Here is a 25,063-nt window from a genome sequence, read left to right as displayed (position 1 = left end):
TCTCGCTTGCCAACTGGTGGACGGGAGTTCGCGCCTCGCTCAGGTTGCGAAAAGTTTAACTGACGAAGTGGGTGGTTACTGTCCCCCTTGAGCAAGGGGACGGGTGTGTGCTTGTGTGAAGGTCACAGCCTTGCCGTTAGATCGGACTATATGAGCTCTCAGCTCCCTTCCGGGAGGGTAAAAGCTGACGATCACGACCATCAAGTGATCCTGACCGACCCGGTGAATTACACACACACACACCCAAATCACCCATGTCTATATTCATGAAGAAACGGTTTAAATGTCTTCGTTTGTCCGTTCAGGGGAGAGAGAGAGAGAGAGAAACTTAGTCATATACACACACGAATTACACAAACATATTAAAGGCTACATAAGGATACCAGTATGTGAGCTTTGTATTTAGGTTAGTGAGGGATACAGGCTTAAAGAAAACGGAGGTGGTACAGCGGGGGGGGGGGGATGCATTATATGGGTTAGCTACAATCAATACACAAGACGCAAGCACACACACACACACACACACACACACAATCTATCTATGTAGGCATCTTTCGCCAGGCCCCATAATCTCGTAAGTAGCCAAAAACAAATCGCCTCCATGTCGTCTTGTACTCTGCCATTTGACTGCCCTCCCTCCGACTCTTCCTCCTCTCTCTCACATACCTCACCAATCCTACCCTCCATCTCATCGTTGGTCTACACCCTCCCCCTCCATCTCACTCACATACACTCTCCTAGTCAGTCTCTCATTTGGTAAACCGTTTCAGGTTATATTTTTCAACGCTTCCAATAAACAGTGTGTGTGTGTGTGTGTGTGTGTGTGTGTGTGTGTGTGTGTGTGTGTGTGTGTGTGTGTGTGGTGTTTATACAGGGGATGAAATAAAAGGAGATGGTGTTTGGAGAAAGACGGGGCACTTAAGAGGCTGAAGAAGGGCTGGTCGGAATGAATAGGCGAGGAGAGAGAGAGAGAGAGAGAGAGAGAGAGAGAGAGAGGGAGGAGGGGAAACTGTAAAGAAAAATAAAGAAGATAAAGAAGGGAAATAAGAAGCAGACAAGAGGTGAGTCAAAGGAGTTAAAATCAGTGGGGAAGAAGCGAAGGCAGGAAAACACGACACAAAGGAAAATAAAATAGGAAATAACTACAAGAATGAAAAAGAGAAGAGATGAAGAAAGGGGAAACTAGTAAGGAGGAAATCAAGAGGAAGGAAACAAGAGTACAAGAGGAAAAGAGGAATACAGTCAGGAAATAGATAAAAAAAGGGAATAACTACAAAATAAAAGAGAAGAGGTGAAAGAGGAAACTAGTCAGGAGGAGGAAATTAAGAGGAAGGAAACAAGAGTACAAGAGGATAAAGAGGAATACAGTAAAGATAGTGTATAAAAATAGGGAATAGTTACAAGAATGAAAAAGAGAAGAGATGAGGACGAAATCAGGAGAAACTAGTAGTAGGAAGGAGAGGAAGTCAAGAGGAATAAAGAAAACAGGAGTATAAGAGGAAGAGGATACAGGAATGACACAGGAGATACGAAAAATAAAGAAAAACCAGACGAATAAAAGAGAAATGATGAAGAAAGAAGGAAACGATTAAGGAGGAGAGGAAATTAAGAGGAGGGAAGAAAAGAAAACAAGAGGAAGAGAAATATAGGAATGACATCGAAGAAAATATTAGGAAAGAAAGACGATATTGGGAGGAAGGAGAGAGGAATGAACGAGGACAGATAAGAGGAAGTGGGGGGAAAAAGAGGAAAGGTGCGGTCATTCGTGAGGGTGATATCAAGGAGGAGGAGGAGGAGGAGGAGGAGGAGGAGGAAATGAAGAAGACAGGATATATGATACTGAAGAAGAGACGAAAAATGGTAAGAGACAGAAGAGGCATGACAGAAAAAGAAAAAAAAAAGATGAGGAACAGAAGGTAAAGAAGAGGTTGACAGAAAGGAGGAGGAAGAGGAGGATAACGGGATAACGAGGATAAGGAAGAGAATGGGACTGAGAATATGAGAAGACAGGAAGAAAGAAAGGAGGAGAAGATAGGAGGAAGGGAAAGAGAAGACAGGAAGAAGGGAAGAAGAAGATAGGAAGAGGGGAAGGAGGAGGAGAAGAGAAGGAAGAGAAGACTGGAAGAAGGGAGAGACGACAGGGAGAAGGGAACAAGGAGAAGACAGGAAGAAGGGAACAAGGGAAGGAGGAGAGGACAAGAAGGGAAGGAGGAAAAGACAGAAAGAAGGGAAGGGGGAGAGAAGACAGGAAGAAGGGAAAGAGGAGAAGACAGGAAGAAGGGAAAGAGGAGAAGACAGGAAGAAGGGAAGAAAATATCGGCCAGACAAGAGGGACAACTGAGAGGGGGAAAAAAAGTAGTACTGAATGAGGAAAAATGAAAGGAAAAGAATGCTGAGTATGGAAGGAGGAGGAGGAGGAAAGAGAGGAAAGAAGCTTCAAGAGAGAGAGGACAAGGAACTCGAGAAAGAGTGAGGAATGGAGGAGAAGGTAACTAAGGAGGAAGAGGAGGAAACTAAAGAAGAGGAGGAGGAGGAGGAGGAAATAAAGAGGGAAGAGCGGGAGGAAACAAAGGAGGAGGAGAGAAGGAAACACAGGAGGAAGAGACAAGGAAACAAAGGAGGAGGAAATGTGAGAAAAGAAACCGGAGGAAGACTGAGTGTGATGATGAGGAGGGGAGGAAGGAGACGCGGGGAAGGAGTCTCAAGAGAGGGAGGAAAGAGAAGGAGGAGGAGGAGGAAAGGAAGTGGCGGGAGGGAAGGAGGGAGGGAGGGAAGGAGAGATGGAGGGAGGGAGGGAAGGAGAGATGGAGGGAGGGAGGGAAGGAGAGGTGGAGGGCGGGGAGGCATGGAGGAAAGGAGGGAATGACCGAAAAAAAAAAAAAAAAGTCTGTCTGGAAATGAAGGGGGGGGGGGGATTGGGGATTTTGGCAAAGTGAAGAAAGCGAGGAAAAAGAGGTCGTCGATGAGGAGGTACAAGGATGTTTAAAGGGAGAGAGAGAGAGAGAGAGAGAGAATCATGGAAGAAGGACGGGAATAAGGAAGTTAAAGAAAATGGAGACATTGTCATGATCCGAAGAGAAAACGATAAAGATGAGAAAATCTGGGAGGGAAGGAAGGAAGGAGTGACGAGAAGGAAAGGAGGAAGGACTGACGAGAAGGAAAGGAGGAAGGACTGACGAGAAGGAAAGGAGGAAGGACTGACGAGAAGGAAAGGAGGAAGGACTGACGAGAAGGAAAGGAGGAAGGACTGACGAGAAGGAAAGGAGGAAGGACTGACGAGAAGGAAAGGAGGAAGGAGTGACGAGAAGGAAAGGAAGGAAGGAGTGACGAGAAGGAAAGGAAGGAGAGGAAGGAGTGACGGGAAGGAAAGGAAGGAAAGGAAGGAGTGACGGGAAGGAAAGGAAGGAAAGGAAGGAGTGACGGGAAGGAAAGGAAGGAAGGAGTGACGAGAAGGAAAGGAGGAAGGAGTGACGAGAAGGAAAGGAGGAAGGAGTGACGAGAAGGAAAGGAGGAAGGAGTGACGAGAAGGAAAGGAGGAAGGAGTGACGAGAAGGAAAGGAGGAAGGAGTGACGAGAAGGAAAGGAAGGAAAGGAAGGAGTGACGGGAAGGAAAGGAAGGAAAGGAAGGAATGACGAGAAGGAAAGGAAGGAAGGAGTGACGAAGGAAAGGAAGGAGTGACGGGAAGGAAAGGAAGGAAGGAGTGACGGGAAGGAAAGGAAGGAAGGAGTGACGGGAAGGAAAGGAAGGAAGGAGTGACGGGAAGGAAAGGAGGAAGGACTGACGACAAGGAAAGGAGGAAGGACTGACGACAAGGAAAGGAGGAAGGACTGACGACAAGGAAAGGAGGAAGGACTGACGACAAGGAAAGGAGGAAGGACTGACGACAAGGAAAGGAGGAAGGAGTGACGAGAAAGAAAGGAAGGAATGAGTGACGAGAAGGAAAGGAAGAAGGAGCGACGAGAAGGAAAGGAGGAAGGAGCGACGAGAAGGAAAGGAGGAAGGAGTGACGAGAAGGAAAGGAGGAAGGAGTGACGAGAAGGAAAGGAGGAAGGAGCGACGAGAAGGAAAGGAAGGAGCGACGAGAAGGAAAGGAGGAAGGAGTGGCGAGAAGGAAAGGAGGAAGGAGCGACGAGAAGGAAAGAAAGGAGCGACGAGAAGGAAAGGAGGAAGGAGTGACGAGAAGGAAAGGAGGAAGGAGTGACGAGAAGGAAAGGAGGAAGGAGCGACGAGAGTTGAAGGAGGGAAGAAGGGAACGTGGACAGCAGAAAAATAATTAAGTCAACAGTGTGTGTGTAATTAAAAAGAAAACTGTAATAAAGAGAACAAAGAAATGAGGAAGGAAGGAAGGAAGGTAGAAACGAAAGAAGGAAGGAAGGAAGGAAGGTAGAAACGAAAGAAGGAAGGAACGAAGGAGGGAAGTATGTAGGAAAAGGAAAAAACGTAAGAAAAGATGGGAGAAAGAAGGAAGGACGGAATGAAGGAAGAAAGGAGGATGGAAGAAGGAAGGAACGGAGGAAGGAAGGAAGGAAAGAAGGAAGGAACGGAGGAAGGAAGGAAAGAAGGAAGGAACGGAGGAAGGAAGGAAAGAAGGAAGGAACGGAGGAAGGAAGGAAAGAAGGAAGGAAGGAAGGAAAGAAGGAAGGAAAGAAGGAAAGAAGGAAGGAAGGAAGGAAAGAAAGAAAAAAGAAAGAAGGAAGGAAGGAAAGAAGGAAGGAAGGAAAGAAGGAAGGAAAGAAGGAAGGAAGGAAAGAAGGAAGGAAGGAAAGAAGGAAGGAAAGAAGGAAGGAAGGAAAGAAGGAAGGAAGGAAGGAAGGAAGGAAAGAAGGAAGGAAGGAAAGAAGGAAGGAAGGAAGGAAGGAAGGAAAGAAAGAAAAAAGAAAGAAGGAAGGAAGGGAAAGAAAGGAAAGGAAAGGAAGGGAGGGAGGGAGGAAAGAAGGAAAGGAGGGAAGGAAGGAAAGGAAGGGAGGAAGGAAGGAAAGGAAGGGAGGACGGAAGTACGGTATGCAGGAAAAGGAAGGATATACGTAAGAAGGAAGGAAGGAAGAAAAGAAGGAAGAAAGGAAGGAAGGACGATGTGCAGAAGGAGGAAGAGAAAGTGGAAGATTAGACTGAACAGAAAACTTACGGGATTTAATATGCTGGAGAGAGAGAGAGAGAGAGAGAGTGAGGGGGGAACGAGACGGGGGTGGGGATGGAGAGGGGAACAGAGAGAGGGAAGGATGAAGGAAGTGAAAGAGAGGTGGGAGGGAAAAGGGAAGGGGGAAGAGAAGCGAAAATGAAGGGAGGGAGGGAAATGGAAGAGGGGAGGGAGGGAAATGGAAGAGGGGAGGGAGGGAAATGGAAGAGGGGAGGGAGGGGAGGGAAAATGAGAAGCAGGAAGGTAGAGCAGGGAAAATGAAAAGGGGAGAGGGGAGGGAACGAAGAAGGGAGGAAGAAAGAAGAGGGGAGACGGGGGAGGGAAAAAGGAGAGAGAGAGAGAGAGAGAGGAGGGAAAGAGAAGGGGAGAGGGGAAGGAAAAGAGAAGGGGAGAGAAAGAGAGAGAGGGGAGGGAAAGAGAAGGGGAGAGGGGAGGGAAAGAGAGGGGAGGATGAGAGGGTAGGGAGGGAGGGGAGAAAGAGAGGCCGCGGACTGGAAGAGGGGAGAGACAGAGACATGGAAGGAGGAGGGGGGAGAGAGAGAGAAAGCGGAGAGAAATGTCTAGACTGAATGGAGGGAGGCAATGCGAGACGGAAACACTCTCTCTCTCTCTCTCTCTCTCTCTCTCTCTCTCTCTCTCTCGGGGGGGGGGAGGTCAGAACAAGTCTTATAGAAGGGCTCAGTGAGGAAGGGCAGGTTACTTAATAGCAGGGCATGTGAGAGAGAGAGAGAGATAGGTAGTAGTAGTAGTAGTCGTAGTAGTAGTCGTAGTCGTAGTAGTAGTAGTAGTAGTAATAGTAGTAACCCCAGGCTCATCTGAACGTAAACCAATGGACCGCAGGCTTAAGTTACCCCTATCCTGCCGTCCACCATCCTCCTTTTGGGGGACAGGGAAACACTAGAGGGGCGTGTGTAACCAAGCAGCACATCCACCAGGTCATGTCAGTGCCACTACGTGAAGGCGACCCTCTATTGCAGCGGAAGAGGAGGAGGAGGATGTGCAAAGAGTGAAGGGAGGAGAGAGAGATGCATGCAGGTGAAAGAGGAGAAATGGAGAAGAGAGGAGAGGAGAGAAGTGCTGAGAAGAGGTGATACGAGAGAATGATAGTAACAGATGAGTGGAGAAGAGATGATGATGAAGATGTGAAGCGAGAGGGAGAGGAGAGAAGAGAATGACGCTGACTGTGTGAAGCATGAGAGAGGAGAGGAGAGGAGAGGAGCAGGAGGATGCTGGCTAAATATGAATCGTAAAAGAGAGGAGAGGAAGAACAAGAGGATGATGTCAGGCAAGTGTCAGGCGTGAGGGAAGAAGAAAGAAGAGACAAGAAGAGAAGAGAAGGAGAAAAGAGAAGAGAAACGGAGAAGAGGAAAAGCTGATGATGGTATTTAAGTGTGAAAAGCGTGAGAGGAGAGGAGGAAACGCTGATGATGATGCTGTGTAAGCGTGAAAAGCGTGAGAGGAGGAGGAGGAGGGGGAGGAAAGGAGAGGAGGAACGAGATGCATGCAGGTGAGGGAGTATCGACCGCATTGCCCTCCTGCAGACGGACTAGTGTTGCATGTGACGTCACCACCAGGCGCCTTACTTCCCACTGACCCAACATAGGCGCTCTCTCTCTCTCTCAGTTTTAACATCACCATCCACCAGCACCTACACCACAAACACCATTAACACCAGTCAACAAATCCCCTTACACCAAAACTAAAACAACCATAACCAACACTACACCAACACCATACCACCTACACCATTACCAGTAACAAAACACTACAACCAATACCACCAACACCACAACCACTATCACCTTTACCAACACCACTACATGTACACCACACCAGTACCATATTGCCTATACCATGACCACAACCATACACACCAAAATCAGTCACCAACACATATATAACAACCAGTACAACCAACACACTGAGGTGGTTTGGCCAGGTGGAGAGGATGGAGGGAGAGACTGACGAGGAGAGTGTATGTGAGTGAGGTGGAGGGGGGGGAGGGAGGGAGAGGCAGAGGATGAGATGGAGGGATGAAGTGGAGAGGTATATGAGAGAGGGGTGTGTGAGTTGGGTGCAGGGCAGTGAAATTGCAGGAGACAGGGCGACGTGGAGGCAATTTGTTTGTGGCCATCCCATACGGGACTAAGGCGTCTGGCAATAGACAGATAGATAGACAACCAACATCACAACCACCCACACCTAAATAACAACCACTGCCAACACCACAACCACCACCACCACCACACCAACTGCATAACCAATACTACTGTGGTACCATCAACAATACCACCATCACCACCACCATAACCACTGGCACTACCATCAAGACAACCAGCACTACCACAACCACCTAAATAACAACTGCTACCACTATCACCACCACATCCACTTCTACCACCACCACCACCAACACCCCCACCATCACTACCACCACTCTCATCATACTTACAGACTACTCTCGCCCTGTGAGTGCCATCGAGGACCTAAAATGCAAATGGCACCCTCATTCCCATTAGTGCTTGGCCGATACATTAATACCTCATTATCAAGCAGGACCAAATACACACGTAGTGGAGCTATGTGGAAAAGGAATATTTAATGCGCGATACAGATGCAGTACCATTATCATTTTTAAGTTAGAATATCAACTTTTCCCATACAATTCATTTACCTTAATTATACTCTGTTCACTTTAACTAGGCACAAAATTCTCATAACCCCATCTTAAATTTTGAACTGTCACAACAGGTTACCATTAAAATATGTGCTGGTCACGAAGAACTACAGTATAAATGTGGTACACTTTTTTCCCTTCTGTCAAAGTGCAAAATACTGTTTTTCAATTGCTAACAACAGTGAATAGACAGATGCAGTAACTTATTCTACTTAATTACAGGCTGTTAACTTCTGGTAAACACTGACCTGGGAAATACTGGTACCATTATTAATACAGTCATAAGAAGGGACTGTGATTATACCATGGGGTATGGTTCAAGTTAACACACTTGTCATGGAATTTTTCTGCATATTTACTAAGATAATCCCAGGCCGATGCTCACATATATCTTCCTACACACCATGTGTCTCATCTCCCACAGTTTACTGCCACTGTGGGAGGCATTTTAGACTCGTTCAGGGTCACATCACCAACACACCAACAATAAAATGTACTAAAACATCAACAAACCCTTAAGTTAAAAGGGCCATGTAATTTTATCAGAACTGCAACATGGAAAGTCTGGAGAATGATCAGTGACATGAAATACTATAAATTTCTGATAGTTAATAAGAATCTGGAGGTATACTGACTGAGAGAAACCATGTTCTGTAAAGTGAAAGATAATGGTGAGAGGCTGTGATATAAGTGTGTGTGTGTGTGTGTGTGTGTGTGTGTGTGTGTGTGTGTGTGTGTGTGTGTGTGTGTGTGTGTGTGTGTGTGTGTGTGTGTGTGTGTGTGTGTGTGTGTGTGTGTGTGTGTGTGTGTGTGTGTGTGTGTGTGTGTGTGTGATGAAAATAAGAGCAACAGATGGTGTGTACATAACCCCTCCAAAATAAATAAATACATAAAGTGAAGGATTATGGAAGGAAGTGGCATGAAAACTTGTCTGTATGGAAATGAAAGCTTGAATTCATATGTGGGAAGTGGCTGGCATATGATGGAAAGAATACTGGCAATGTAAGGAGAGAATAAGACAATTTCTTGGCAGACATAGAAGTACGTATGAATTCTTTCAGCCAGAATAAGAGGATAATCACAGACGAGATCTAAATGTAGCTAAGGAAAAATAGGGGTTAATGGGTGTATGGAGGTGCCAGGGGTAAATGAAAATGGGAATGGTTTAATGGAATGGTTGGAAAGCAGGGAAATGAAGGAAAAAAAAAAAATACTGAAGCATAAAAAAAAGCAAAGACTGATATAAGAAAGTCAATAGTTCCAAGTGTGAGAGGCACTTTAAATGGAAGGATAACAAGAGACTGTTCTGGAAGGAAGTGAAGATGGCTAGAGAAGGCATGAAGGAATGTGGAAGTAAACATGGAGGAATACAGAATACAGAGGGTAATGTGCCAGTGTGAGGTCCTTTTGAGACAGAGAGAACATTTTTGTTAACTACAGTATTTAATGCAGTGAACAAGTGGAATACCAAGACATTAGATAGTGTGTGGAAACGACAACATCAGGGGAAGAGAGAGAGAGAGAGAGAGAGAGAGTTGTGTGCAGCTGTGAAAGCGGTGACTGAAAACAGAAATATACAGTTAAAGGACAATAATCCTTGTATTTAGTTCTGTAGTCCCTCTTCTTCATTATACAGTACTACACTTTCTTAACCTCAATGACCAATTACTGTACTGCACTTTATCCTGATACCACAATTCAAAAACGAATAACTGTCATTCCTATCCCAATACTGTATTTCTTGAAAAATACCCTGTAACAACTCAAAAACTATAAACTGTCATTACTTTACCAGTATTTCTTGAAACATACTCTGTAACAATACCGTAATTTCATTTCTAATTAACCTCATATTTTAGAAAACAATGCAATTATTGCATAAACTGCTGTTAGTTTTGACAATGTCCTTCAAGTAGCCTAGTACGGTAAGCATCTCATACAGCACCAGTACTACTATACAGTACTTCCGTATTAAGAACATGTTTTTCATTCATTCATTGCCAGACGCCATGTATCCCAACCGGGGTGGCCAAGGGCTTAGAGTTAATTGTTTTACAGGGAGGGGCACTAATCCTCCACCAACCCCACTTGACACGTAGGGATGCCAACAGCATCTGGTGTTCCCAGGCGGTCACCCATCCAAGTACTAACCAGACCCAACGTTGCTTAACTTCGCTGATCGCATGGGAAGCGGTGTACTCAACGTGGTATGAACATGTCACTATGCAATAAACTGGCTTCAATTACAGCAATTTCACAAACAACAGCAGAACACTTATTAATACCATACACAGGATAAAAACCAAATGACAGCACGAACACACAAGCTTCAGCAGTTTATATATTTCTCACATAAACATCTAACTGAGAACCAAACACTTCAGAATGGTAAACAACATTCTCATACCATCACTAAAATCAAATTAAATACAATGCTGTACAATACTACAATGCAGCAGCAACTTAAAGCTCTGACAAGGTCAGAACAAGTTCATCTACCAAAAGTTGCTTCATAAAGCATTTTACAATGTAATTTGCTTAAAAGTAAAAATAAAGTGCTCTGATATCCTTGAAACTTCACAATCAAAACTTAAAATACAGTACAATACGGTACTGGACAGTTTGAGGATAAATATTTTCTTTTTTTCCTCGTAAAAGTATAACCCTCACCAAAATTATGAAATACAGTACAACAATTAACACTTTTGCAACCATCCCTTCCAAAATTATGGCACAAGACTAAAAATTGATAAGGATAGCTTCCTATGGACACATATTTTACTCAGGCTACCATCAACATAATTCTGTTCATCTGAGGGAAATTCTAAAAGCTAACTGATTGAAAACTCCATAAAACAGTCTGAACTCAGCCTGAATGAAATACCAAACTGCATCCATGGTGGCAAAATGGGTCATAATACAAAGACAATTAACCTCTTCAGTCCGATAACTATTTTCTCATGCTCCTATCACCAGGAAACTATATTAGTTTTAAGAGATTTCCTAAAGAGTGAGGTGGTTAGATACACTATTCATTAATCCCTGCACTATGAGATGTCTGTCCTAAGTTTAGTAAAATCACATGGTGTTAGTAAAAGTCATTTGAATGAAGAGGTTAAATTACTGAGGGGAAAGGTCAGTGTACTCACCTGATACGTGTTATCGAAGGAGTCATACATAAACCTGGTGATGAGCGAAGTCTTCCCAACTGAAACAATACAAACAATTCCATTAATGACTAATACTGGTACAGTATCAACACTTACTGCCATTAAGTTGCATGAACAGAAAGCAACCACAGTCTGCTCAGCCAGACAAAACAAGTTACTAATATCAACAACCTATATGTTGTATTGTACACTCAATCCTTGCTGTAACAAAAACTGTGCTATGTTGCGCTGTTTCTGCCGAGTTGCAGTAACAAACAGACAAACATACAGAAATCACATCATTATAACGCAGATACTGTTAGTTACAGTACATACTGCACCTATCTCTATCGTAAGTAAGACAGTAGTAGTATTAATTCCCTGGAACTAAGGTACACTTCCACAGCTGATTGGTTTGCACATCAATGAAAAGAATCCCAACACAATAAGCTTCCCTGAGAAGATATAAGGCTCACTAGGGATTCCACGGCAACCATTCTAGTAATGCTCATGTTAATGATTCATGTCCTTGCCAATATCATCACTGCAAGTGGCTGTGCAAACAAAAACAAAGGAATGAAGTTTCTATGGCAAGCATCATAACAGCAAGCAGTGTCAGTGGCAGCAGTCTTATGGTACAGTACAACACAGTTATAAATAATGCAACACAACACCCTGACAAAGTCCACTCATCTGTATTCAGCACAACAGCTACCTGTTATGCCACAAGAGTGCACACATATCACACACCACAACACAACACCACACACACACCACAGCTACAGAGGAAGGAATGGTAACATCCATCCATCCATCCATTGCCAGACGCCATGTATGCCAAACGGGGTGGTCAAGGGCTTAGAGTTAATTGTTTTATAGGGAGGGGCACTAATCCTCCACCAACCCCACTTGACACGTAGGAATGCCAACAGCATCTGGTGTTCCCAGGCGGTCACCCATCCAAGTACTAACCAGACCCAACGTTGCTTATCATTTCAAATATCTTGTCAGTTGTGACCTACTAACCAAATTCAGCATAAATGCTCCTACATAATGAGCCAACACATGAATCTACCACAATACAGTGCAATACCTACAATTTCATTAAACCAATTCAAAAATAACTTCATGGACAAAGAAATTCCTAAAGTAGCTATATGGTAACTACTGAGCATATAAAGTACTTAAGGTGTGGTAAAGCAAGCATTCTAAATACAGCAGCTACTGTAAGCAAATCTGAAGGTTACAAAACCATCGTTCTTGAAAAATGTACAGTAAAGAAGTATGCAGACACCTAACAGGGTTGAACAGAGTATGTTTAAATACGATCATATGGAGAACAGATATAGATAAGGTGGGAAGACAGGTGGGCGTGTGTGAGCGAGTCTGAAGGTGTGAGGCATGGTAGACCAAGAAGATAATGGACAGAATAATGAGACTGTTAGACCAAGAAGATAATGGACAGAATAATGAGACTGTAAGACAATGTGATGTGGATGCCCATCAAGCTACGGAACTGATGAGATCAAAGTGATTGAATGTGTATGGAAGCACATCACAATGGTATTGTACCCTTTTTTTAATAGTCAGTGATATGACTACAGTATCTGACAGATGTTTGTGGAGTGCATTTATAAGGGATATTATGCTATAAAATTGTGCTAATGTTTATGCTCATAAGGTGGAGCCAGGATTCTGATGATCTGAATGATGTGTGAATGACTGTGTGGTCCCAGTTCACCTGGCATGCCACTAACAATTTTCCTTTTAGGCTTCTTCTTCTTCTGGATGGGAGTTCACTCTATCTTTAGATGGGAACAAGGGTAAAGATGATGATGATGATAAATCTAAACAGGACTTGTGTACTGTAGCCAGATATACCGTAGATATAGGATACTGACCCCTGTATCTCTTAGATACATAGACCCACATATACAGTAAACACTGACTAACCAATGTCTGACTCTCATGCACCCATGACCATCCAGTATCCTACTAAAACCACCAAAGGAAATGAATTCCACAAACATCCCACCCTCCAGGGGGAATACACAACATTACTGAATCTAACCATACTGCTGGATCATGAATGACTTCACAATGCCTTAAAAAAAAAAAAAAAATGATCTTGCTATCCTTAACACACTGAAACAAAGACAGTGCACTTTCAGAGACTGTACCACGCTTAACCCATTTGTGCCCAGTGTCTCCAGTACAGGATGGAACTGGGCATGTTCAAAAGTTAATAAAGAATGGAACCCCGGGGTATGGATTTATGAACTTTGCAACTATTAGTTGATAGGCAGAGGGCAGTATGCATAGTACCCTTCCTGTACAATCCCTTACACAGGAACCCTGGGAGCTAATGGGTTAAAGTTGTATTCCTGGGAAGGGTCCAGTGTCAGATACAATACTGGTATATGTAGCCACCTTATGAAAAAACATCCATCCATCATCCAATCCTACATTGTCCCAGAAGGGGGGCAGGAGCCCAGGGCTGGGCAAGTTGGTACCGACATTTAAGATGTGAGTGAACACAAATAAAAAATTCTAATACAGTGCTAAATACCACAGTCCACTACCACACCAGCTACCATAACACTGCAGTAATTTCAACTTTAAATTTTTTTGAATTACCAAACACACTGAAACAGGAAGGAACATTGCTTAGGTACAGCTGAAAGGTATCTATCAGTAATTTTTTTTTTTTTAAACTACTGAATCCAAACATAACCTGCTCTTCCCTCACAGCAGGCTGCCCATCACATTTCAGACAATTCAGCACTACCTGACAAAACGTGATCCGAGCAGTCCGGCAATCAAAATGTGGTTTTATGTATGGTCAAGGCCAATGGTGGGAAACTCAGTTTAGGTCAGGCTGGATTACTATCTATCTATCCATTGCCAGACGCCATAATCCCATACAGGGTGGCCATTTGACTCTGAGTTATTTGTTTTACAGGGAGGGTAGCTTTAATATATACAGTAAAAATTTTTCAAAGAACACAAGAATAGGGTACAATAACAGCAATGAAGAAAACTGGTGCATGAATATTACTAACACACTCAAGCAGCAGCTTAAAAATTGGAAACAAACATGAAATCCAAACAATTCATCTGAAAATACTGTAAAATCATGTGGTTTACCTGTATGCTAAATTCTTTGCTTGGTAGCATTTCCTTACCACAACTTTATCAACTGCTACGGTATTTCAGACCCTGACCAAAAATGGTGGCTATTGAAAACAAAATAATTATCCTAACCAAATTTCCTACTTAGTAAGGAGTATGATAGAGAGAGAAGAGTAGAAAAGAATTAAAGGGCAACATTATCAACCCTGACCAGTGAAAAGAACCACGTATTCATTCACTTAGCCATTCACACCTTTTCACTTCTGATTTGTGACATTTCATCCCACATCACTGATCACCACCTTCACTCCTCAATCCACCTCATTTGACCTTTCTCTTACACACATCCATACATACTCCTCATATATGAGTACTGTACTTAATAACCATGGGGACAACAAACTTGGTCTCACTCAAACGCTACTGATACTGAACCACTCACAGGAGACATCCATCCAAAGTCTATTCTATTGCCAGACGCCTCAGTCCCGTTTGGGGTGGCCACAAACAAATCGCCTCCAAGTCGCCCTGTCCCCCGCCATTTCACTCCCCTGCTCCCAACTCACACCCCCCTCTCTCATACACCTCTCCACCCCATCCCTCCATCTCATCCTCGGCCTCCCCCTCCTTCTTTCCCCCTCCACCTCACTCACATACACTCTCTTCGTCAGTCTTTCACCTTCCATCCTCTCCACATGGCCAAACCACCTCAGTATGTTCCTCATAACGCTTCCTATCACATCCACATCAACACCACAACGCTCCTTTATATCCTCATTCGTCAGCCTGTCTCTCCATGTGACTCCACAGGCTCCTCTTAAATAACTCATTTCCACTGCTCTCACTCTTGACTTGTGTCCTTCCAACAACATCCAAGCTTCACTTCCGTACGTTAGAGTTGGTATCACAATACTGTCATGTAGTAACTTTTTCACTTCCATGCTCACTTCCCTGTTTCTTATCACTGCTTTCAAAGAACCAGCAACCTTTCTTCCCTGCTGTACCCTTTCAAGCACTTCACCCTCCAAACCTCCATCCTTACTCATCACACTACCCAAGTACTTAAACGTACTCACATTTTCCAATTCCTCACCATCCAACCTCGCTGTACATTCACTGACTTCACCTCTCTCAAAGACCATCACTTTACTCTTCCCTACATTCACCTTTAGATTCCGTTTCTTACACACTCTCCCAAACTCATCCACCAAGCCTTGCAGCTCCCCTTCATCTTCACTCAACAACACAGTATCATCTGCAAACCACAGCACAGGGAGTTTCCAAACACTATCCTCTCTCACCAGGGCCACTCCAACATCCACTACCCTACCTTGTATCTCTTTTATTACCCCATCCATGTACAGATTGACCAACCATGGAGACATGACACATCCCTGTTTCAACCCAACTTTCAAAGAGAAAAATTCACTTAGTTCACCATCCACACGCACTGCAGCCTTCGCACCATCGTACATACTCTTCACAGCATTCAACAACTTCCCATCTACTCCATATATTCTTAACACTTTCCACAATCCTAGTCTATCCACCCTGTCATATGCTTTCTCCAAATCCATGAAAGCCGCATACAACTTCTTTCCCTTCTCTAGAAACTTTTCCACTAAAGATCTGAGAATGAATATCTGATCTACACAACCTTTTCCCTTCCTAAAGCCTCCCTGTTCTTCTCCAACTAATTCCTCTGTTCTTTCTCTAACTCTGTCAATAAGTATCCTACCATACACTTTTCCTATTATACTAAGAAGACAAATGCCCCTATGATTACCACACACTTCTTTTTCCCCTTTTTCTTTGTACAAGGGAATAATTATACCTGACTTCCAATCCTCCGGGACTCTACCTTCCTCCCAGGCCAATCTGCACATCTTCCACATCCATTCTACTACTATCTCTCCCCCATGCATCAGCATTTCACCACACACTCCATCAATTCCTGGGGCTTTCCCTGATTTAACTTTCTTCATTGCTTCCACAACTTCTATCCTACTGATTTCTTCCTGTCTTCTCACCTCCCTCCTTCTCCCAGCCATTCCCCAGCCACTTATACTCGCATTACTTCCATCCTCCACGTTCAACAATTCCTTAAAGTGTTCTCTCCATCTGCTCACTTTTTCTCCCTTCTCCACTAGTAATCTACCATTTTTATCTTTCACTCCCCTGCTAACTTCACTTCCACCCTGTCTTACTCTTTTCACCTCTCTCCAGAACATTTTCTTACAGTCCCTCCACTTTACACTCAAATTCCTTCCAAATTCCTCATCCACTCTCTTCTTACTCTCTCTTACTAATCTTTTCACCTCTCTCTTTCTTTCTACATATAACTCTCTCTTCCGCCTCTCAACCTCTACCATGCCCCTATTCCTCATCCATTCATTGTATGCTTTCTTCTTTTGTGCCACAGCCTGTTTCACCTCTTCAGTCCACCACGCTGTTCCTTGCACCCCCCTCCGTCTTCTCTTCCTTCCACACACCATATTCCAGTATGTAAAAAAATAAATAAATATATAAATAAAATAAAGGTAACAAATATAGTTACATAAATAAATACTATAAACATATAAAAATATCTTCCATACCATAATCCATCCTTGTTCACCTTGTCCTACACTTTTTCTGAATCCATAAATGCCACACCCAAGTCCCTCTCAACGCTTCCTCTCCTCCACTAGCTAACTTCCTGACTGCCAGCATCTGGGCCACACACCCCTTACCATGCCAGACACCGCATGCTCATCAGTCACCAGCAATCTGATACTGTATCTGACTTATCTTCTGTATCATCATTCTTTCTAGTTCAGAACCCTTCCTACACCACACAGCAAATATATTCCACAATAATGCTTGCACCAAAATGAAACACCAATATTAAACTAACAAATAATAATAATAATTATAATAACGGTAGTAACAGTAATAATAGTAATAATAATAATAATAATAATAATAACAATAACAATAAGCAATACTAATCATCATCATCGTGACCTTGATTTTCCAAGCACGTTAAAGGCATCTGGCAAGAGATAGATAGTTAAAGACAGAATGAAATACAATCCACAACACAAGGAAAGAAGACATACAAAAGTGGAAAGAAAAAACACAGCAATGACAACAATAATAATAATAATAATAATTATTATTATTATTATAATAATTATAAATAATATAAATAATATTAATAATAATAATAAGAAGAAGAAGAATAACAACAACAATAATAATAACAATAATAATAATATCAATAATAATAATGGAGCACCTGTGTCAGCAGTAGTGGTCACACCCTCAGTGGGGACCTGCTGGCCTTCAGAAGGCAAGACTAGGCAAGAGGGTTTGAAAGGTCATCATCCAGGGCACAGTACTGTTTGCAGTGTTGCTCTATCACTCCCATGAAATCTTTTTCACTACTGTGTTGTGGTACTACCTTTCAGACTTGACGATATGATATCATTCAAATTTATTGCAAATACTGTACGCCAGTATTAACCCCTAAAGCGCAGGTCGTCGCGTTTGCGACGCTCGCCAAAAAGGACATAACGGTGGATCATCACGTTTGCGATTTGAGTTAATTTTGAATAAACGCAGGCAAGGATGTTCCAGCTGGTACTGTCTATCAGTACCACCACCCTTTAGCTACAATTAGCATACTTTACCTTTGTACTACTGACCTCCGTTGTTGCCAAGTATCGTGTTTTTCCCCCCTCCCCCCCCCACCACGGCCCGGCCAGCCTGGCTGTGATATATGGCAGCGCTCTGACTGCTCAGAACTGTAAATCTGCGCTCTTCTCTCACAAGCAGTTTATGCTAATAGGAAACGCTTGTTTCCCTAGTTGTCACACTAGCTTTTTTTCGCGTGGTTTGCCCCTGTTTAGCATCATTTACCACAGGCTTTCAAAGTGACATTATGGCGAGTTCTAGCTCTTCCGAGTCAGTGCGAGCGGCCGACAGGAACGAGAATAAAGTGACGGGCGTAAGGCAGAATAAAAAGCGCGCCACGGTGATCTTTTGGGAAGTAATATGATTGAAAATAATGTAGTATACGTGTTTTTAGCTGTGAAAATGGAAATGTTTGTTGAGTGACTGGAAGACCGCCGCCGCACTGCATGTCGGCCGTACACTTCGTTGATGTTAGCCTTATTTTCAGTGCTTATTGTACAAATACGGATTCCAAACTACCTGTACGTTGTAGTACAAAGTTTACTGTGACAGAATGAGGCTGTGGTAGAGGGGAAACCAGGTTGCTGGAGGTGTGAAAGTGAAGATTTGGTTACCCAACTTTGCAAGTCTCCACTAGTCCTTGGGTAGTCCACGAAGGCTCAACACCTGTCTCTGGAGAAAGCTGAATGTAAGTACTATCTGCCATACCAAGTATAATGTTCTAGGGTTAATCTCTGATTTTTGGCTAATATTTTCCTACAGGTACTCAGACTGCGATACAACCCCGCCACCCGGTGGGGGGGCGGGGTCGGCTGTCCATTGGCCGCGCTTTAGGGGTTAATCATCAAAGTACCTGTATACAGAAGAAAGGCAGAAAAAGTTACAATGCCATCTGTCAAATTCCTGTATTGCAGTACGTTTATGGCTAACGTTCAGTTCTTTATGGCTAGTACCACTGGAGTTCAGTTATACAACTGGGCATACTTGCATGCTGGAAGAAATTTAGAGTATCATGGCTTCCATTTAAGAAAAGAATGGTGCTAGCTCAGTTCGTTAAAAATAAATCTATCTATTGCCAGACACCACAATCCCGTAAGGGGTGGCCATTTGACTTTGAGTTATTTGTTTTACGGGGAGGGGCACTAACCCTCCACCAACCCACTTGTTGACACGTAGGGAGCACGTATGGTTTGGTTATATGGTTACCATCCAGCGTTGTAAATGGTTTCCTGGCTTACAGGAAACCATTTGGCTTGTCACTCAATGTAAAGCCACCTGTAAAGGAAATAAAAGCAATAAGAAGTGACACGAAAGATGGGAGAAATAAGAAGAGAGGAAGACAGGCACAGAAAAAGAATGATAAAGGCTAAGGAAGAAGCAGGAAGCACTACATCAAGTGAGTGGATGATGGTCACCACCACCTACTACAATAATTAAAAATCTCAAAGGCAATAAAGGTGTCCCTAACTTTTCAGTTATATAAATGCTTGAATTATCATCATGTCTCCTTTAGTGTGGTAGGTGGTGGTGACCATCACCCACTCACTGTATGTAATGCTGCCTACTTCTTCCTTCATCTTTATCATTCTTTCTCTGTGTCTGCCCTCCTCTCTTCTTATTTCTCCCATCTTTCCTGTCACTTATTACTCTTTTTTTCCTTTTTGGGTGGCTTTACACTGAGTAACAAGCCTAATCATTTCCTGGATGCCAGGAAACCATTTACAACACTGGGTGGTAGGCCTAACCATATAAGCAACTCATACGTGTTCCCTATGTGTCAGCAAGTGGGTTGGCGGAGGGTTAGTGTCCCTCCCTGTAAAACCACTAACTCAAAGACAAACGGCCACACCTTACGGGATTAGGCCCTATGGCAACTGGCTGGCTATAGACAGATAGATACCGGTAGTCTCCTTTAGTTTGTCACTGATGTTTCTGTAACCCAGAATCAGGATGTGCTTTAAATAATGAACAGTACTTTTTCCTACACCTACACTTAATGCTGTACTGGAGCTCCAATTTTTCTTTGACCGCAGTTCTTAATTTTCAGAAGAGTGTAGGTTTACTTTCATTTTCTATTCTGTGGGTCTGATCAACTTCAAAATGAGTTATTTACCTCATAGCTATCACTGCTTCCTAACCTGATCTTCAAAGCACTCTGACTTCTGAAAGACTTAAGATTCTATCATGCAGAAACTGGCAATGTGTTATCTCTCTCCCCACCTTAAATCAGTTTAACAGCAACTCTATTTAGCCCTATCAACTATAAAAGGGTGTGAGTAAAACAATAAAACATGCAAAAAGGCAAGAAGGGAAAGTTAACTGTCATATGAGAGTGCCCAAAATGGCATGGTACATAGCCAAACTTTTTCCTGCAACCCAAGCTCAGATAATGGTAAACGTTCATTTAATCAATTCCATCTGTTTCCACTTTTGGATACCTTAAATTTTTTTTCTAGATTTATTTTCTTTTGCTTTTAATGTGGTACAACAATGTTCACTCTTAAAACAAAAGAAGGAATCACCTTCCTCCTCCTCTTGCCTATAGTTTGGCCTTGATCTCCACGCCCGACACTAAAAAACAACTTACGGTACTCAATGTTACCCTGATCAAACCTAATTTAGATGAAGGCATAAGACATACTAAAAACTAAAGAAATATTAACTGAAACAATTCAGAAAGGAAGAAGAAAAAAGCACACAGGCACAACACAAAAAACGAGCACTGAGCCAGGTATACCCCCCTCCTATGGCCCCATCCCCACCCTCATGACTCACTATTGACAGGGTCTGTCTGGGATTTTATACTGTACTTTATTTTTTTATTTATTTATTTTTGTTTTACCATATGTTTTTCTGGTGCTTTTTTATAAGTTCACTAATTTATTTTTACCTTAATTTCTGCATACTGCCCACCTCCTAGCCAACAAATCTTACTCAATCTACTAACTTATCCAAATCTACCCTGTACACAACTAACCTAACTTAAGCCTATCCTCCAATGTTTATTCCCGCACCACTTTGCTCCACTGGCACCTGCGTAATACTGTAGTTCAATGAATATTTCACTATTGCAATTACTCAGAAAGTTAGTACCATACAATGTGAGATATAGGGAATAGGTGAGGGAGGATGTTAATGTTACCAAAGCACCAGGGTCCAGGCCCAGGGGGATGCCTGGAAAGCAAGCCAGTGTGTTGATATTTAGTAGCTAAATATTTGTCAGTAGGCCTACATTACTATACAGTTTGTAACCTACCTCTAGCAACAACACTTGAAACAAGATGAATAGAAAGCTTTGTCTGACCTAACAATTTTCTGTTTTACTTGGAGGGGAGGTCTGTCTGTTCAGGCTGAACCGTGAGGGGGTTCATACACCAGGGCCCCAAGGTGTCTATCCCAGGCCCTGGTAAAATATCATAGGTCAACTTGCAAATGAAAATCTCCAGATTCCATGGCTGTACAAAACAACAAATTCATCAATGACACAGGAATGAACAAATAGATATAAAGTTGCACGCGACAAAAATTTACCAGGTACGGTAACAGTTCTTGACAAAACTTAAAATTATAACTAATAACTGGTACATCATATATTAACCTCTTCACTATCAGGACATTAGTTTATTTCTTCCTCCCTCCAGACAATTTTATTCACCCCTAGTATTATAACTAGCAGAGAAGGAATTACTAAAGGCTCTATCCAGCCTCTCCAGTTCAATAAGTTTTACATAACCTGAATAGTGCGGAGGTGGCCAGCAAAATCAAACAAGGAAATTTGTCAATAATATTGAATGGGTATGAAATTTTGCCATCTTAACCCTTTCAAGATGGTGTATGATGCTCTTTGCTTTTACTATCAATAAAGTTATGTATGGTTTAAGATTTTTCTTATCAAGAGAATGGCAGTAGGTGGTGGCGATCATCATCCACTCACATGATGTACTGATGTTTACTTCTTCCTTTCCTTTTATTAGTCTTTTTCTGTGTCTGCCCTTGTCTCTTCCTGTTCCATCTTTCCTGTACATTTTTATTACTCTTCTTTCCACTTCAAGTGGCTCTACACTGTGTGACAAGCCATATGATTTCCTTTAACCTAGGAAACCATTTACAGTACATTGTTGGGCAGTAACCATGTAACCAAATAATGGGGTGATGTGGAGACTACCATACTGTCTCTGTTAAACTCGTTGGAGAAACACACATGCTGCATCCATCCAGGAACCAATGTTCCAGACTCTTCCCCACACCTCACTATGGTGAGGCTCTGTCTGCTGCAAGGGAACGCCAATTCACTGCACAAGATGGCCCAGGGCAGAGGGGGTTGCTTGTCTAAGGTTAACAGGTCAGCTTGACCAGACAGATCAGGGTTTGAACATCAACAACAACTGTCAGTAGACTTATGTATGATTTAAGATACTCTGAAATATGGGGAAAGCTCATGGGCATACTAAAAGTGCACAGGCATGAAGTCAGGCTGGAGTGCTTAAATGACCATAGCTACCAGAAACCTAGATTTTTCTCAACTCCTCTTTCAGTGCAGTGTAAAAAATGCCTTGTCACTCTGCTTGGTACGTGAACATTCCAAGTACAGTGAGCAAAACATTAGCTATGACCTGCCCAATATCCTATTATGTCACTGCCCACACAGTCTGGGGCAGGAAAAGTAACCGTCAGCTTTTCTCATTTGGGCATGTGTTCTCACCTGCTCCTGCCTGCTACCAGTGTGGTCACTCATATGGATATCCAACTACAGCACTGCAAATACTCTCACCCACATCTGTCCATTCCCTCCAGCTGCCGGTGTGTCTGTGACCTTAGATACATACAATATTTAGCCTTCTGACTTGATTCTCTGATGACTAATACCAGATGAAGCTGGTAAGAATAAAATATAAATAAAATACCTGTATGCACCTGGACTAAAGAGTTAACATTTACATTACATAAAACCACTACAAAGATCACATTGTTCAATGGTCATCATACATTTCTAACAGTGCGAAATGGAGTCAAAGTGTTTGGGATTTTTACCGTACAAAAAGCCACTCCTATGGAAAACAAAAACATCTACTGGCAATCATAATAAAAATGGGAATTATATCAGTTTTATAGCCATACACCACAAATATACAAAGCTTCATCAATAAGGTCAAATTTATACAATAACTAAAGTTAAAACAGGCATCAGTTTTGTTATTTCTAATCCAAAAACTCCATATACCTGTTGCATAAAATAAATGGCCACAGATGAGAGAGGGGAGGTCCAATCTTCCTGATTCCCCCCCTCCTTACCAGGTTTACCACTACCTGCACCCCCTTCACCCCTGTGATGCTGCACATTCAATAATTTGGTATACTTGTTGCAGGGAAACAATGGTAAATATACACTGCTTGACTAACCTTTTCACATTTGATACCTATCTTGTTCTGAACACCTTCACATTGTTCTATACAACTCTGTACAGTACTGCAGTGGATTCTTGTACTCTACAGGATAACACTTTTGGTAATGTAACCTACTTTATATTCTGCTTTTACTAGCTCAAGGCAATTTTAGTAAACTTATAAGGTAATAATTCTCATCAATCCATGCTGCTTACCCATTTTTACTGTGTGTTTTAATATCATGAGACCAAATCTGGGTGCTCTACTCTGGTGACTTGCTGCAAATGCTGCACGTTGCTACTTAGCAGATATGGAAAGTGGGGAGGGGGTTTCTTCAAGTCATAGCTCCATTTACTGCACAACAAAATGGCCAAATCTAACCTAACTTTTTTTTTTTTTCTTTTAATAACAGATTCAATGACTCATGGAACTAGGTGTTGGAAATTCCTGCCCTCCCCTCCATATCCACTACAGTATGTCCCCAAAACTAAACAAAGCAACTGCGATGGAAAAAAATAAAAGAGAAGTCCCCTTATTCAGTCAAATAATGTTTAAAAAATGATGAATCAGTAACTAATAAATCATACCAAATTATGAAGCGAAACTACATCAGTACTCTTGAAACAACCCCATCACAGTGACAAGGTTAATGATGACTCTCTTACCCAGCCATCATGAAATACCGATCTAACTGCAAAAAGGGAAGTGCCAGAGATGTACCCTTTCTATTTAACAGCAAAAAACATTGTCATACATTAAAAAAAATAAAAAAAATGGAGGGGGTTGTGAACTGTAGCCAAACAAAGCCCCACCTATGGATCTGCCACTGCCTAGCCCTTACACCCTCGTGCCCCATTCAGTGATTCTCTGTACTTGTTGCGGGATAAAAATGACCCATGGTGAAAAAAGGGGGAGGGGGAGGTCCAGATAGCCAATACCCCCCTCTGGATCCGCCACTGTCTGCTCCCCCTCCACCCCTGCGCCCCCACCCAGCTGATTCACCTAAAATCAATGCCACGTCCCCACGCCCTCACCAGTGCCACCCCGCCCCTGTCAGGATATGGGTCACCTTAGGGGCAATTCTATGGTCATTTATGTAATATTAAAGGTCCCCACATGCTCCAGCGGCTCTCCCTGACAGCTCAGAGGTCAGCTATGCACTCACTCGCCCACTACTTACCGCTCTGCTCGCCCAGGAAGACGAGCTTGAATTTCCTCAACGGGTTTCCAAATTCGCCCGACATGGACATGCTATTATCTTGAGTTATGAGGTAAATTTTGTCCCAGTACCCTCAGCGGGTCGGAACCACAAGAAAAGCAACTGATCGGGAAGCACCAACACAACGGACCACCGCCACGTACTGACTCGCCCGACTTCCGGTGAAATGTCAAGAGGAACACTCGGCCGCCAGGTGGCACCACCGGCACTACGGTACCCCACACCCATCACACGACAACTTCCTTTAATGCCGGGGTTGAAGCTCGTTAATCCTTCAGGCCGATTACTTATTTTGTGTTTCAGTCTTGCTACCTTCAATTCATTTTATTCATTTCAGAGAGAGAAAACAGCTTGTCAGATTATTAATGTTAATCTCGTCACTCTAGTCTAGAAATTTTTAGTTCAGTCGTCTGCAGGTGGCAAGAAGATTCTAAACAATGACGTCTTATAAGTTTCAGTTTGAGAAGCTCAAAATGTTTCGTTAAAGCTTATTATTTCAGATGTACATATGTAAATGTACAGTAAGCAACATCATAAATACACGCAAGTTTGTAGGTCCCATGCATCTGCCCAGACTGGATATGATATTTGTGTGTACAGAGAATTAAAGTGTTTTTTTTTTTTAGGTAGTTACAATAAACAATCCAATAATTTCTTACAAGTTTAGAAAGAGTACCCTACACAA

The 25,063-nt window shown here is 42.7% G+C and overlaps 1 protein-coding gene and 1 pseudogene across 2 annotated transcripts in view; both read right to left on the bottom strand.

Moving 5' to 3' along the window:
* Rab6 (RAS oncogene family member Rab6) overlaps positions 1 to 24,522 on the bottom strand; it is a 75,299-nt gene extending 50,777 nt beyond the window's left edge. For both annotated transcript variants that reach the window (XM_080279997.1, XM_080279996.1), the window contains exons 1-2: positions 24,340 to 24,522; positions 10,965 to 11,023 (exon numbers count right to left, since the gene is read on the bottom strand). In XM_080279997.1, coding sequence (XP_080136123.1) covers positions 10,965 to 11,023; positions 24,340 to 24,409 — 129 coding nt within the window. In that variant the 5' untranslated portion in view covers positions 24,410 to 24,522. The remainder of the gene's footprint in view (positions 1 to 10,964; positions 11,024 to 24,339) is intronic.
* LOC145409724 (5S ribosomal RNA) lies at positions 9,917 to 10,036 on the bottom strand (annotated as a pseudogene).
* Positions 24,523 to 25,063: the final 541 nt, after the last annotated feature.

The sequence above is a fragment of the Coenobita brevimanus genome, chromosome 82 (genome assembly GCF_032717465.1).
Source record: "Coenobita brevimanus isolate Jiangsu-jjx chromosome 82, ASM3271746v2, whole genome shotgun sequence".
Classification (NCBI taxonomy): Eukaryota; Metazoa; Arthropoda; class Malacostraca; order Decapoda; family Coenobitidae; genus Coenobita; species Coenobita brevimanus.
This window is presented reverse-complemented; position numbering and strand designations above follow the sequence as displayed.